We start from the raw sequence: 14,986 nt of genomic DNA on the forward strand, positions 1-14,986 counted from the left end.
TTTCTTCTCCTATTCTAACAGTATTTCATGGGATTTGGTGAGATTTGAAATTAAAAATCATATTTTGAGTATTTGGTATAATAGAATTTTAAAACGGGATGATATTTGGTGGAATTTTATATAACTAAACAGTAGGTCTCTTGTGAGACGGTCTCACGAATCTTTATCTGTGAGACGGGTTAACCATACTGATATTCAAAATAAAAAGTAATATTTTTAGCATAAAAAGTAATACATTTTCATGAATGACCCAAATAAGATATTTGTCTCATAAAATACGACCCGTGAAATCGTCTGTTTTTGTCATAACTAAATGAAATCTTAACAAAAGTGAAAGGGTTTCATGTGATTTGGGTTATATGAACAAAATAACTTATTTTTTTCAACGATTAAAATGTCATTTTTTCACAAAACAATATATTTAATTCACACATACTGTATTGTACAATTAAAAAATTTATATTAAAATCATTTAAAAATATTTATATATTTTAAAATTATGTAAATTTTTTTATTTTTCTTATCATCCTCGATTTTTTAAATCCTAAAAACCTATTTTATCATAATTTAATGACTTTATCTCAGTTTTTTTTTTAATAACTCTCTTTTCATTATTAAAAAATTTATATAATATATAAACAACATGAAAGTATAAAAAATAATAAGTAAAATAAATTATTTTAAATATCAAATAATTTTAATTTTACTATCAAATCCAAATTCTTAAATAACATCAGTCAAATACCACAATAGAATTCTACATTCATGAATTTCAAATCCAAATCCAATTCCAATTCTTATTTTTAATTCTTCCAAACACAAAAAAAAAAAAAAACAAATAAACACTTAATAATATTCACAATTTGTAATATTTAAAAATCTTAAAAAAATTTTAGCTCCCTTAATAATCCATTAATTTACTTCTCTAAATCTCTATATTTGCTTTTACAATGTAATTTTGGTTTTCTTTTGTATAACACTAAAAATTAAATAAGACACTGATTATAATAATAACTAAAATAGGGAAATACAATTTACCCTACCAATAAATACACTAGTCCAATACAAACAAAAACCCCTTCAAAAAAACAAAGTGGAAAATTTTTTTTTTTTTTGAAATTACATAATTCCAAACTCTCAACCAATAAACAAAGAATTGGCCAACGCAAATTTCAGGTTTTATTTAAAAAAAAAAATTAATTTCGTAATTATGGGCAATTTTGACTTTTTCCAGGCCCACCATAGTAAAAATATGTGCCCCAATCATTGTTGTACGAGCTCTTGATGTTGTAACAATTTGTGTTCTCAGCTAGGGTTGTTATCTCTTGGGCCGAGCTTAGGCTGTTGTCCGAGTCAACGATCTCGAGATTTCTAAAATAGCTCGCTCGAGCGAACCCGTCGTCGGCGAAATGGCCCGAGCCCATTTGAGTCGATGTGTGCTCGCCGTCGGCCTGAGAGTTCACGATCTCTCCTCCCCATTCGACCATGGTGGCCCGGTCCGATAAATGGGTGAAGATTTCAGCAGGCCAGTAGCCCACCAATGTGCTGTCTCCTAAGCCCATCCACCAATGGCCCAGCTTCGGATCCTACATAATGACAAAGAAAATTAAAGTTGTATTTAATTAGTTTTAATCAAAAAGATTTGTTATTTTAGACCTTCCACACGAGGATGGTAATGTCGTATTGGTCTCCGTTGACGGATGACACCGGAGATATGGCAGCTCCGATCGCTATTCGACTATTTGTTTGCACAAAACCCGAACACAAAAGATTGTAACAACCTGTCGCTTGATATGCATCGCTCTGCAAATTAAGATTAAAAAAATGTTGCCAGTCACCAACTTTTAATAATAATATAATTAAATTTTTTAGTGTTTAAAGATAATTCCTCATTAATGCAACATCTAACAATGTATTACATGGACCATGGCATAAACCTATTAATACCTAGAGACAATATACTGCAAAAATTTTCATGAATGACAAGTCAGAAGAATAGTATGGGAAAACAATTGGTGTCCCACTTATTAATGATTTTTCTGTTTTCCAAGATATATTCTCCAGTTTATAATTTTGACTTGTCATGCTAGAATTTATATACTGAGAATTTTTAATGAGATCCCTGAATAATATATTATTATTATTATTATTATTATTATTATTTGGACCACCAACATTCATGTTGTGGAAGATGAATAGTCACTTTTCATGGTTAATGCGCTCTAAAATCTTCATGTGCTTGCCCCTCTTTTAACATTTTCAAGGCTAGCTTCAAGAAATATTTTATTCCCCTTTAGTAATTTATTAATGTTTAAGGGTGAGGAAGGTTGGGCAACCTAGCAAAAACTTTTCTTATTTGGATTTTTTTTGCTGTTGTTGAAAACACAGCACCAGGTACTGTGTATTTTTTACACGAGATGATCATTCGATCATCACGTTTCCTCTGACAATTTTTCCAGTTTTATCTGATACTATGTGAGGTCCATCAGATGATCAATTGGATATCTCGTACAAAAAGTGCACAACACCAGCTGTTGTGTTTTCAGCTACAACAGATGTCTAAAACCAAACTTTTCTAGAGTAAATAAAGTTGGTTGGATCGAGTTGAAGTTGAAAGATAACGTATAATAATTTAAATATCTCTCTAAAAATTATATGAAAAAAATAATTAATCCGTAAAATCTCATAATTCTTTTCATCATTTCATTAATTATAAATGGAATACTTTATCTCAGATTATACTATCTCGTTAAAAAAAAAAAGATTGAATAATCCTATTCAATGATTAATGCTTATGCAAATCTAACAAGATTATGCAATGTGAATTAAACATATCTTGATTTAAATTCAAGAAATAATATTATACAATATTGGAGAGCATTTTCCAACACTCATTAAAATCTATTTCAATATCAACCAGTGAGAATCAATGAAAAATAAAGCATTGTTTTACTTGAAGAAATTAAGAAAATAATGCAAAAAACTTTGGCATGAAAATAGATCAGAGAACTAACCGTCCAATAGGTGAATAATCTTGGCCTGTTGTCACCATATAACTCTGGACTAACCTGACTCATAAGTACAACCATTAACATTAATCTAAAACAAATATTTAGAAAAAAATAGGAATTTTTTTGAAAAGAATTTGCATGAATGTATGAAAGCAGATTTTGTGCTTGGTTACCTGCCAACCAGCTTCAATGCTGTTTAGTTCTGAACCATTAAATGATCCAGAGAGAACCCAAATCTGAGAGAGACTGAACTCGTTTACCAATTCTATCGATGGATTCCACACGTTAATCGTCGCTTTTGCCCCATATATCTCTTCTGATGGTCTTGTGTAGGCTATAGCATGCTAGTTTCATTTTAAACGAATGAAACAGTAAAGTTCTTCCGACATATACATATATATATTATTGCATTGATCTTACAAGTATATGTAATGTCTGTGTTTCATGCATATATATGGTGAATGAAAAAGAATGTATATAACAGACCTCATGGCCATTGCCGCTGACAACGTCGGGCGCATCGAACCGACGGGAAGCGAGGAGCGGAGATTTGGTTTGTTTCTTGCCATACTCATATATAGACTTAGCCCTCAGCACATCGCGGACGGTGCTTCGCCTGATAGATACTGTTCCTTTCGGGCACTTTTCCCCCTTTTGGTGCCACATTTGCCATTTAGCCCCTTTGGTCTTTAACCTTCCACCAATACCACTGGTGTTGTTAATATCTTTGTGAGCCAATCCTTGTGTTTTGACCATTTTCATCATCTTTGGCATTTCTGGCCGAACTCTCTGTATGCGGGTTGTCGAGGATGATTCAAATGACCAATTAGTGTATATATGTGAGAAGAATAGATTTCTTCTACTCCTACGTACAAGTACTGTTATTGTTTTTTGTGTGTGAAAGAGAGTCATCACAAAGAGACGAAATTCGAGTTCAGTGATGCGCACCTGGATCTTGTGATTCTTAAGAAGAGGATGATCCAAAGCCGGCTGTTTTCTTTTATGCACACAGTCGATAATATCTCCATCTGGGCTCTGAAAATAATAAAGAGAAAACCAACCAAATACTGAAAAATTCCCCACACACAGACACACGCATCTAGAAATATATAGTATGAGTTCATCATGATAAATAAACTATCTATAGACACCTGAATAGTGAATACAGGAGGCTTATTAATCTTTTTCAAATGCCTCTGAATCCTTCCAAGCCTCAAACTACTAACTTGTCTGTATCCTGTTTGCTTCAAATCCGTACCGGAAATGGCCAAATATTTTTCGGAGAAAATGACAAGAAAGGATGACAAAAGCAGATTAATATAAATAAGAAAAATTGACAACCCTCCAAATTTGCTTACAAAAACAGTGGCCATTTCATTCAGTGTAATCTAATTGAGGAAAAAAAGAAGGAAATCAAAACCAGGAATTGTGTTGATCAGAAACCATTACTGGCCGGCAAAAACAGACACTATTCCCAGACCAAACTCTCCTCTTTAAACCCTAAAACAGCCCTACACAAAATTAAACTTTGAAAATGACCTCTATCCAATTCTTCCCGTCAGTATCACCACCCCTTTTCTCTCTCGCATTAAACACACACAGATATGTATGTAGTATATTTTTACAGGGTTACATGTAATACCCAGTAATTTTTTGGAGGAAAGAAGGAAAAGTTACGCAAATTTGAATATATACAAGCACAAATGCATCCATCATGACAAATCTCCTGTCCCGCCAGCTCCGATTCATTGTATGCACATGGATATATCATATATACATATACATAAACTATGAGAGAGAGAGAGAAAGAGAGAGAGAGAGAGAGAGAGATCGTCACAGAGAATTAAGTAGAGGTTGGTGGAAGACAATTAAGATTAAGCTGAGAGGCGCACACACATCCAGATCAACATCATGATTATCTGCATGCACCTCTGCCTGGGATATTAGACACACATATACACACATACATACATACATAATATATATTATATTATATATGTATGTATCTTTAAAGTTTTTGTTTTTACAGACAAAGGAAGTTAAGCGCCATGAAAATTAAAGCAAGAGGAAATATTCTGAATGACTAAGAGAACAATTGAAGAAAATGCACATAAGCATAATCACAGCGAAATATCGTCCAAACCAACCTCTTTCTCCATGTATTTATTACACTTACTTGATTATAAGCACCTGTCTCCGCCAACACACAATCTTCGCCATTAATTTTTCTCCAAAACCCATTCTCATCATTTTCCCTTTCTTTCTTCACAATTAAATGATTATAAAATAAAATGGAAAAATAATTTTTGCCAACGAACTTTCTATATTTTGGGTTTTTTTCACTATTTTCAAATTTTGGTTTTCGGTACACTAATTTTTATTTTTGCTATTTTGGTCCAATTTTTGACATAACATCTCACACCAGAGGCGGAGGGAGAGTACTTTTCACCCGGGCTTCCAAAAAAAATTTAAAAAATTTATATGTAAATTTTTGTATAATTTTGGATAAATTTGATATTAGCCCGGTAAATCAATTTAAAATATTAAAAGATTTTAGAGTTTAAAATTCTAGCCCGGGTAAAATCGGATTCCTGGCTCCGCCACTGTCTCACACGTCTACATTTTTTGATATCACATTAGCATTTTTTTTGTCATGTCAGTATTTTCTAATCTTACATCAGCGTTTTGCAATGCCATGTTGACACTCTAACTAAATAAGCCTGAAAGCCAAAAATATTTAAAATTATAGTACCAAAACAAACTTTAAAAATTCAATTGACCAAAACTTCAAAATAAGAAAAGTGACATCACCCAAAAAAATATGGCAAAAACTTGTGTGAGACGGTCTCACGGGTCGTATTTTGTGAGACGGATATCTTATTTGGGTCATCCATGAAAAAGTATTACTTTTTATGCTAAGAGTATTACTTTTTATTGTGAATATTGGTAGGATTGACCCGTCTCACAGATTAGGATCCGTGAGACGGTCTCACATAAGACCCACTCAAAAAATATATTTTAGAATGATCCAAACAGTTTTTCCTAAATCTCACGTATGTCGAAAACTACTCAACTCAGTTAAAGATTATGATTCAAAGACGTTGTCATGTTTCGGGTTTTTTATACCTTGTGATATGATTAATACGTTTTTTTGGTTACATATGTTAATAATTATTGTGATATTAGATCATTTTCTAATTTATTAATATTGCACACACATATCGAGCGAAAATTGAAAGGAAAAATTATTTTGGATTACAAGATATAATTTATCCCTTGAAATAATTTTTAAATTTAACTTCTTTATAAATAAGATTTCATGAGATAATGAATTAATTCTTTTGTCTTTCTAGATACGATATTTATAATAATGATTTTTAAGATATAGTATTATTGATTTAAAAAAAGATTGTTTCTAATAGAATTCTTGATTTCCATATTTTGTAGATTTCTTTGAAAATGAATCCTAAATAGATGAGACAACTATAAATAAAAGAAGCAAGTTAAGGAAAGAGAGTGGTCGTTCTTTTGGTGCTTAAATTCTATTGCTCTCAAGACCGTTTTGTTTTTCACTCTTCACTTGGAAGTTTTCGTGACTGATCGTGTGCACTTTGCACGTCGTGGATTTAGAGAAAAACATTCTACAAGGACGTTGTTGTTTTGAATAGTGATGTTTCACTTGTTGTCGTGATTGTTGGAGACATCTGCAGACAACATCTGTGAAGGAGTTACCTGAAGATTTGTTTTTGTTGCTCCAGTTTTTTGCATCACGTTCTTAGCTTTCTTAACTATGTTTTAGTGTTGTTGGTTGTTTTAGAAAGCGTTTTATTTTCTCAACGTATTGAGAAAATTGATTTTCATTAAAAACACTAGTTTTAGTTTTCGTGTAAACTCGTTCGTTTTCTAGTAATTATTTTTTATCTGAGTCACCGCATACTTGTGCAGAATTTATTTTGTTCCATCTACTTACTTATGGTCAATTTGTGTCATAAACTTTTATATTCCGCTGCATGTTGTCTGAAATGTCGTAATATTTCGCACAACACTTAATTCTGATAAACACAAATTGCCGCTTATAGATGATTTTGCTAGTTCTCAAACGATCTTACACATTTTGCTGTTAAACAAGATACATCCCATACCCTACAAAAATAACTTGAAAGTGTCACTCTTTAATTATTGCCCGAGCTTGGAAATCTCGAATTCGGGTTCACACAATTTCGTGTCATATTGACTTCACTGTCCTCTATATATCAAACGGCCTAACTACAATTTTCTTTAAATAATAATATCTCGAACAAACTTTATTTGATCATCCACTTCATTTTAATTTTTAAAAATTTACATATATATTTAATTTATTTTTTTTGCTCCTTTGGTTACAAGTGACGCTTGAAATAGAATTTATATTCTATTTTTGAAATATCTTTAAATATGGGTCGCTCGAAATAAAGAAAATTTATCTTGAACTAATTGTTTCGTAATTGACAAATCATGGCTATATTATTTATTCTAACATTATAGAAGAAGTCAAAAAGTCAAGCCAAGCCAAGCCAAGCCCAAACCTTCGGCACAAGAAAACACTTTAATTTCCAAGATAAAAAGAAGCCTTTCATTCGGCATTTCTTAAAAAGTTTGAACGGAAAGAATCAACGCAACAATATTGAGATACAATTAGAGCTCGCCAAAATACAAGAAAATGAACATAAAGAACAAATAATTGAAGAGAAGAATATCGATTAGGCCCTGGATTCCAACGCCATGGCAGCTCTCAGATTCATTGGGTGCATGTACTTGTCGGTCCCGGACAATATTTGTTGGACAATGAGTCTGTTGGCCCGTTCCGTCGGATGGAAAGGATCCCAAAACACATATTCGTCTCTGTTGGGACATAAGTTCGAAAACGGAGTACAAAGCCCGATTCCATTATACGGGCCTTGCCCACAACAAGCTATCTTTGAGGTCGTAAATCCTGAGCACACAATGCGAAACAATGAGCGTGTGTACGAACACATTATATTAATCATGTAAAAAAAAAAAATCAATGAAAAGGAGCTAATTACCATAATTTTGTGGATCGGAAATGAAATCCATGTGCATTTGATTGGTGTTAGCAGCAAGGAAGACATTGTCTCCAATCTCTTGATTGAGTTGATCAAGCATTTTGGCCAGTTGAGGGTTGAAGAGTGATGCCGCGTGCTGTAATTCTTCCGCGCATTCGCCATTCACACTATGTTGTGCCAATTCTGCAGGCACACACCCTAACGGTCCAGTTCCCGTGACTAAGACCCTCCGAGCCCCAAGTTCATACAATCTCTGCATTGGTACGCCGATGCGAAAATCGTAATTTTTAAATAATATATATGTGTCAAATCTAAAGGAGAAATCACCTGTAACACTTTCTTGTACTCGGAGATCACGAATGGGACGTATTTTGGAAGTGGGTATTGAAGAGATCGGACGGAATAGGGCACCAAATAATAATTGTTCACAAAATCATTGCCTCCCAAAGTCATCAAAACAAGAGCTTCTTTCACTAGTTTGCTTGCCTCATCTTCTCCAATGAGTGCACCCACTCTTTGCTGGTACTGTCTAAAATAGTCCAATTGTTGATAAATCCGAATAATATTCACCTGCATTTATAATTATTTATTATTTATCAGGCATTATTTAATCAAAATACATACATAGAAAAGAAGTGACAAGTCAATATTTATGAAAACTTACGAACTGAATGCCAGTGTCATTAAGTACCCCAACCCCAGCGGAAGCAAAGTTGGCACCGATCAATAATTTTTGGCCCCGAAGCTCGGGGCTAAAGTAGGGCAACGTGGCTTCCCAACCCATCTCTTCACCTAGTTAATGATCAATCATAGTACAAAATCGTAAAACATGCCATGCATGATCATTTATTTTCTGTCAACATATAAAAAAAAAAGTAAAATAAAGTAGCTAAAAAGAGTCAACTCGTAGTAAATATGGAAAAATGAAGAACTTTACTAATTATATCTGGGATATTGAGGCCATTGGAGAAGCGTCCGGTAGGTGTATGAGAAGGGTAGTCGATGCCGTAAGGCGGTGAATCGGCCCTTGCAGTGGTTACTAGGTAGTTGTTATTCCCATTGTCCACCAACGAGTCACCAAATACGAAGAATGCCTTTGCTTCTGCGAAATCGACCAGATTTCCTAGTGCCAAAATCAGTGCAAAAACAACAAAACTTTTGATGTTGTCCATTAAATCAACAATTTTGGTTGAAGCACAAAATGATATTAACTAGTGAAAGCCAAAAATAGAGAATTTGAATGAATTATTTTTAGTAGACAATCTGTATTTGTGCTTGAATTGGTATGAAATGGATGGGTATATATATGCATTGAAGCCTTCAAACTCCAGCTAATAATGGGCAGTTGCAATTATTATTAGTAGGTTAAAAGGAAAATAATGGTCATAACTCTTAACTCACAAAAGCAATGTAAGTATAGTGCATTTTAGGATCTGTTTTGAAGATTTTATTGCAAATAACTTTAGTTCCAACATACACTTATTTCAAATACTAAAGCATCCTCAGATTAAAATAATTTACTTCTCATGAATTTTTTCAATTATTAACTTGCATTTAATTTCTTTTACACAATTATTTCAACAGTAGCATTCTACGTATATAGGAATGGCAATCTCCGGGGCGCATCCCCGTCCCCGAATTCTATCGTCACCCTCATATTATTAATATTTTACAAAATAATAATATTATTATATTATTAATACTAATAATATAATTATTTTATTATTGATATTACTTTCGGTGCAGGTTCGGGGACAAGAATAGTAATCACATACCCGTCCCGAACCTGAACCCAAATCCGAAAAAATTGGGGATCCCCGTTCCGTTTCGGGTTTTTCCCGCGGAGTACAAAACTCGTGAGGAAAGTTATCATCCCTATACGTATATACACATTTTTTAAAAACCTATTTCTTGGCTATTATATTATTAACTCGTGCTATTAGATAAAGGATTTGAAGGTTCAACGGTGATCACATGGGATTTCTCATGTAGACATTATGTATAGTTTGAGGTTTCTTTGTAGGTTAATATTCTTAATTGATGGGGACCCAAAATTTTAATAAGGCTAACATCATCCAAGGACGGAAAAAGGTTAGACGGAAAAAGGTTAGCTGGATCACTAAATTTGCACCGCAAAGTTAGAATTTCCAGAACTAATTCATCGTGTTTTTTTATGTAGCCAGTTCTTAATCGGGCCACCATCTTCTCAACAGCAAAGATGCTACTATATTATTGTATTGTAATTTTACACTTTAAAAAAAGGAAAAATGTTTTTTTCTGGGTCAAAACTTGTCTAATTTTGGACTCCATTAATTTTTCAAAATTTGGTTTTAGTACATTAACTTTTAATTTTCGACTATTTTGGTCTGATTATTAACATGATATTTGAAAATTCAGCATCGTTTCGATGTCATGTCAGATCTTTCAATGTCATATCAGAAATTTTGGTAACACTTCAATATTTTCTGGTGTCACAACAGTAATTAGACCAAAACAGTTGAAATTCAAAAATTAGTGTACCAGAAAAACAAACTTTGAAAACTTAGTTGACCAAAACTCAAAATTGTATAACTCGATAAATTTGAAGAAAATCACCTAATCCTAAATTATTGAGATCGATCCAAGATTAGAACAGTCCAATTAGGTGCCAAAAATTCAATTTAATTTGAAAAAAGTGGCATCCAAGTCCATCATGGAACCAAATTTGAGTCAATTCGAGTAACTAATTTCTTGTATTATTTCAGACACTCTGTCCGGTTGTCATGCCGAGCTTTGATTATATAACTTCTAGCGTGGTTTACAATGATATGTTTTTAACTGTGGTCTCGACTTTGTTTCTTAATCTTTTTGTTATTGTTTAAATTAAGATGTTATTCTTGATTTTTATACATAAATCAAGAAAGTTTGACCAACGAAGGATTGAAATCATGCACAACTGGATGAAAAACTAAAAGAAAAGATTCTAGTTGAAGTCGCGTAATTGAAATCGACTTTGCTTGATCAACTGCAATCACGTCTAATATAGGCATGCAGAAGTACGTCGAGCTAGGGAAGACGAGAGGGCGATTCCTCATATACATCTTAAAAAGGAAGTGAAAATTAATAAAATCTTTCTATAGAAGATTTAAAAAAATTCATTTGACAGGAAAGTTTATAAATATTATTAATTTTATAAATAAAATAAAAAATTACTCTCCGAAGAACTGAAGATTTTTCATCGTCGTTTCTTCTTCAAGAAATTAATTAAAGTTACTTCCCGAGTTTTGTCATGGTTACAAAAAAAAAAAAAACAACTATATTTAAATTATATTTATTTGTTATTTTTCACAAACCTCAAAGAAACTATATATAATATTTAAATATAGTTATTTTTTTAGAAAAAAAATTATGACAAATATCAAAAGAGAGGTAGATGTAATCACCACTTTTTGTTTATTTGATTGATTTGGACAGGATGGGAAATTAAGGCATTGGAGGTTCTTTAAGAAGACTGTTGTCTGTTGATAACGAACCTTTAAAAAGTAGTTATGATTATTTAGTAGTTTGAACAGTCTGAGACCCGAAATAATGAGAATTTAAACAATTTAAGTAGTACCTAATTTAACCGCGTCCCAATAATCCAGCTTCTTCAGTATTTATTACACACAACCTATTTTTTAATATCAAAATGAGGGCCTTAAAAACAGTTGGATTTATTTAACCATATATAATCATATACAAAACCAAAATTTATATATGATGATCGATCGATTATACAAACCACACCAAGAACAACGTACTGATTAAGGGCACCCGCAAAACCATGCTATAAATTAATCAAAGACAGCCGCATTCCCCAAAAAATCGAAAAATGGATAATTATACGCTATATCCAGGGACGTAGACAGAAAATTTTTTGACCTTGGGCTGAATGATTCGATAAACAATATTGACATGAACTAAATATAAGCTACTGAATATGTGTCATGTAGTTTTTCATAGAATAAAACTCGTCGATTATTGATTTCTAAAATGAATATTTCAATTAAATCAAATTTTATCAGCACATGTCTAGGATGAAAAGACCAGGTGCAGAAGTTATCACCAAATATTTTAAATGAGCATCAAAACTAATTTCGATATTTAATAACATCCAAGCACCTAAATAGGAGGAATGAACACATATTGGGAATTTAATAACATTAAAACAACAACATAAGCATTTCACTTTACTAAAACCCTTGTAAAATAATTTATTATCGTCTCAATAACTCAAAATAATATATCGCAACCACTTGACAAATCATTGAAAAATCACTTATTAACTTCTGCGCATGAACAAATTTAACATGATTTTACTTCAAAGAAAAACAGAAAATCCAGAAACAACTAAAAATATACATCATATGGAAGTTAATCTCAAGCTCTATACATAACAAAAATCTAATCTTCTATGACTTCATCACTACATAAGCTAAAAAATAATTACAAACTCAACCAAGCCACATTTTGAATCTTTCTACATAATAAATGGAATAAACCAATTAAGTAGCAAAAATCAATCATTTCAATTTGTGCTAACTTATTCGAGGCCCTCAGCCGTACAACCATTTTCAACTCCAAGTCTTTGCTTACAAAACTGCATTTTATAGAATAATTTGATTCTTCTTATGATTAAATGGGTTGAAGATAATTTTAGCGGGCTAAGTTATTAAATATAATTATTTTATGCGTTGAACAAAACTTTAATACAAGTTAAAATTACATATATATCATAATTATAAATTATTATTATTTTTTTGATCCAGGGCTGGATCCCACCCCAGCCTTTGGGTGGCTCCGTCCCTGGCTATATCGATTGTAGTAGTTTTCGTGTTTGTGGTAAGTTTACGTAATAGAGATACAAAGGAACATACAAATAAAAAGAAAGTTGCGCTAAATCCGGCTGCATCCGTATGTGCGTTCTGCGTCCAAAAACCAAGAAAATCTAAATGACACACTAGAAATTTAAGGTATGTTTTATCTAGAAAACTAGCTAGCTAGCAGATGAAAATATAGTAAATATAGGATATTCTATTCCTATAGAATATCCTATATAGCACATTCTCATTAGGGCTGTAAACGAATCGAATCGAATCGAATTTTATGAAAATTTCAGTATTCGAGCTCGAGCTCGAATTCGAATAAACATATTCGAAGCTCGATTCGAAACTCGAACTTTTATTATTTTCGATTCGAACTCGATTCGAATTGAGGCTCGAATTCGAATTCGATTCGAACTCGAATAATATTATATATATATATATATATATATATATATATATATATACTTAATAATGTTTTATTTATTTTTTAAATATAATGCTAAAGTTCGCGAACATTCGAACAATATAATTTTAGCTCAAATTCGATTCGAAAAATATTCGAATATGTTCGAGTTCGGCTCGAATTCGATAATTTCGAATTTTGAACCAAATATTATTCGAACCGGCTCGAAGAATTCATGAACATGCTCGATTCGTTTACACCCCTAATTCCCATTGAGGGAGATAATTATTTTCCGGTGGGAATTCTGGCCAGCTCGATTCTTGCTTATCATCAAGCAAAGACGAAGCCACGTGTGTATCCCACAACTACTAGCGATTCATTTCGTCTTCGTAATGGCAATTCTGCACCCAGATATCTCTTAGAGTAAATGTACAGCGAATCAACTTATAATTAAAGTTTTATTGATTTTTATGTAAAAAAAATCTTTATTTTAATAATATTTTAAGATTTTATGACATTTGTTTTATTTGTATACACATACAAGCTGCATGGATACAATTTTTGAATATGTAAAAGGTACCATGAGATATGTCTCTCTATATAAGATCATGAAACTCATTATGAAGTGTACGTATATTCTAAACAGATTATTTGTCGAATCAGCCGTCTAAAATAAGGATAAAGATGCTTGAGCTTGAGACTAACATCTAATGGTGTAAATATCATGTTTCATTGGTAAGAACATTGAGATGTTCATTCATACAGATGAGTGGTCATTTGAGGATGCACTGAACAACCATCTCTCGGAATGTCCAAGTGGTTATTACTTATCGAGCGGAATAGTAAGTGGTTATGGTTGTACACAATTAGTCCTTTGACCCGGGATAACGTAGAAGCTCTACGTACTAACATGTACTTTGATTCGTTACCAACTACATTGTGGGTCATCGGTGGCGAGGTAAGGTGCAGTTTCAAAATAACATTGTAGTCGGGATTTACTGTTTACCTACGGGTGAAGATATCATATGTGATATGATGAGTTCACGCCACTTCCACGGCTACATAACCGTCGGATTTATGAAATTCTGGTGATCCATTATCGACACAAAATTGTTTAAGATCTCTAGTGCGATCTAAACAAGGAGTCAATATTCGATCGTGGAGTACCTGATTAGAGGATCAAAGGGGATATACATTCATAGGGAATTACAAGAATTATTATATCCGCTTAAAAACTGAAATATTTGAAGTCAACGTTAAAGACGTTAAAATAAATATATCTAAATACCCTATCAATGTTTTAAATCATATGACATTCAAGGAATGTTTTGAACGTCAAAACTAAAATTTATAATCTTTCGTTGCGCTTTGGGTAAAAGAAAATGAAACTCCAACAATATATTTGTTCATATCGCTTGGAGAAAATGTAGAAAGAACTGTCTTTCCACCGCCGGTTGAGCAGCCACTGCTTGTTTCATCTGCTACAAGAGGCGGGAGGTTGAGCTTCGCATAGGAGCCATAGAGGTACTATGCAACGTCGTCGTAAGCTTGCGCTGCTTCGAGGGACATGTTGAAAGTCCCGAGCCATATTCTGTCACCACGGTCGGGCTCGCGGATCTTGGCGACCTAATTTCCCCAGGTCCGCTGGCAGACTCCCCTATAGAT

General features: G+C 32.8%; 2 protein-coding genes across 2 annotated transcripts; both read right to left on the reverse strand.

The window, feature by feature from the left end:
• Positions 1-1,189: 1,189 nt before the first annotated feature.
• LOC142525432 (protein neprosin-like) lies at positions 1,190-4,750 on the reverse strand. The gene is made up of 7 exons (XM_075629725.1): positions 4,163-4,750; positions 3,960-4,046; positions 3,498-3,800; positions 3,185-3,355; positions 3,015-3,068; positions 1,657-1,803; positions 1,190-1,586 (listed from the first exon to the last, which is right to left on the reverse strand). Exons 1-7 carry the CDS (start codon positions 4,382-4,384, stop codon positions 1,209-1,211), a joined length of 1,362 nt encoding a protein of 453 aa, XP_075485840.1. The 5' UTR covers positions 4,385-4,750; the 3' UTR covers positions 1,190-1,208.
• Positions 4,751-7,549: 2,799 nt separating this feature from the next.
• LOC142525457 (GDSL esterase/lipase At5g33370-like) lies at positions 7,550-9,342 on the reverse strand. The gene is made up of 5 exons (XM_075629755.1): positions 9,012-9,342; positions 8,739-8,866; positions 8,402-8,644; positions 8,075-8,327; positions 7,550-7,983 (listed from the first exon to the last, which is right to left on the reverse strand). Exons 1-5 carry the CDS (start codon positions 9,244-9,246, stop codon positions 7,751-7,753), a joined length of 1,092 nt encoding a protein of 363 aa, XP_075485870.1. The 5' UTR covers positions 9,247-9,342; the 3' UTR covers positions 7,550-7,750.
• Positions 9,343-14,986: the final 5,644 nt, after the last annotated feature.

Source organism: Primulina tabacum, chromosome 14 (assembly GCF_025594145.1).
Source record: "Primulina tabacum isolate GXHZ01 chromosome 14, ASM2559414v2, whole genome shotgun sequence".
Classification (NCBI taxonomy): domain Eukaryota; kingdom Viridiplantae; phylum Streptophyta; class Magnoliopsida; order Lamiales; family Gesneriaceae; genus Primulina; species Primulina tabacum.

Bases quoted from the DNA above. Each gene is read 5' to 3' on its own strand.
- LOC142525457 (XM_075629755.1), bottom strand. From the start codon at position 9,246: ATGGACAACATCAAAAGTTTTGTTGTTTTTGCACTGATTTTGGCACTA. The intron at 8,645-8,738 runs GTAAGTTTTCAT...TTATAAATGCAG, and splicing joins ATGACACTGGCATTCAGTTC to GTGAATATTATTCGGATTTA. The intron at 8,328-8,401 runs GTGATTTCTCCT...GTACCAATGCAG, and splicing joins AGTACAAGAAAGTGTTACAG to AGATTGTATGAACTTGGGGC.
- LOC142525432 (XM_075629725.1), bottom strand. From the start codon at position 4,384: ATGGCCACTGTTTTTGTAAGCAAATTTGGAGGGTTGTCAATTTTTCTT. The intron at 3,069-3,184 runs GTAACCAAGCAC...CTTATGAGTCAG, and splicing joins GCATTGAAGCTGGTTGGCAG to GTTAGTCCAGAGTTATATGG. The intron at 1,587-1,656 runs GTCTAAAATAAC...GTCATTATGTAG, and splicing joins TTACCATCCTCGTGTGGAAG to GATCCGAAGCTGGGCCATTG.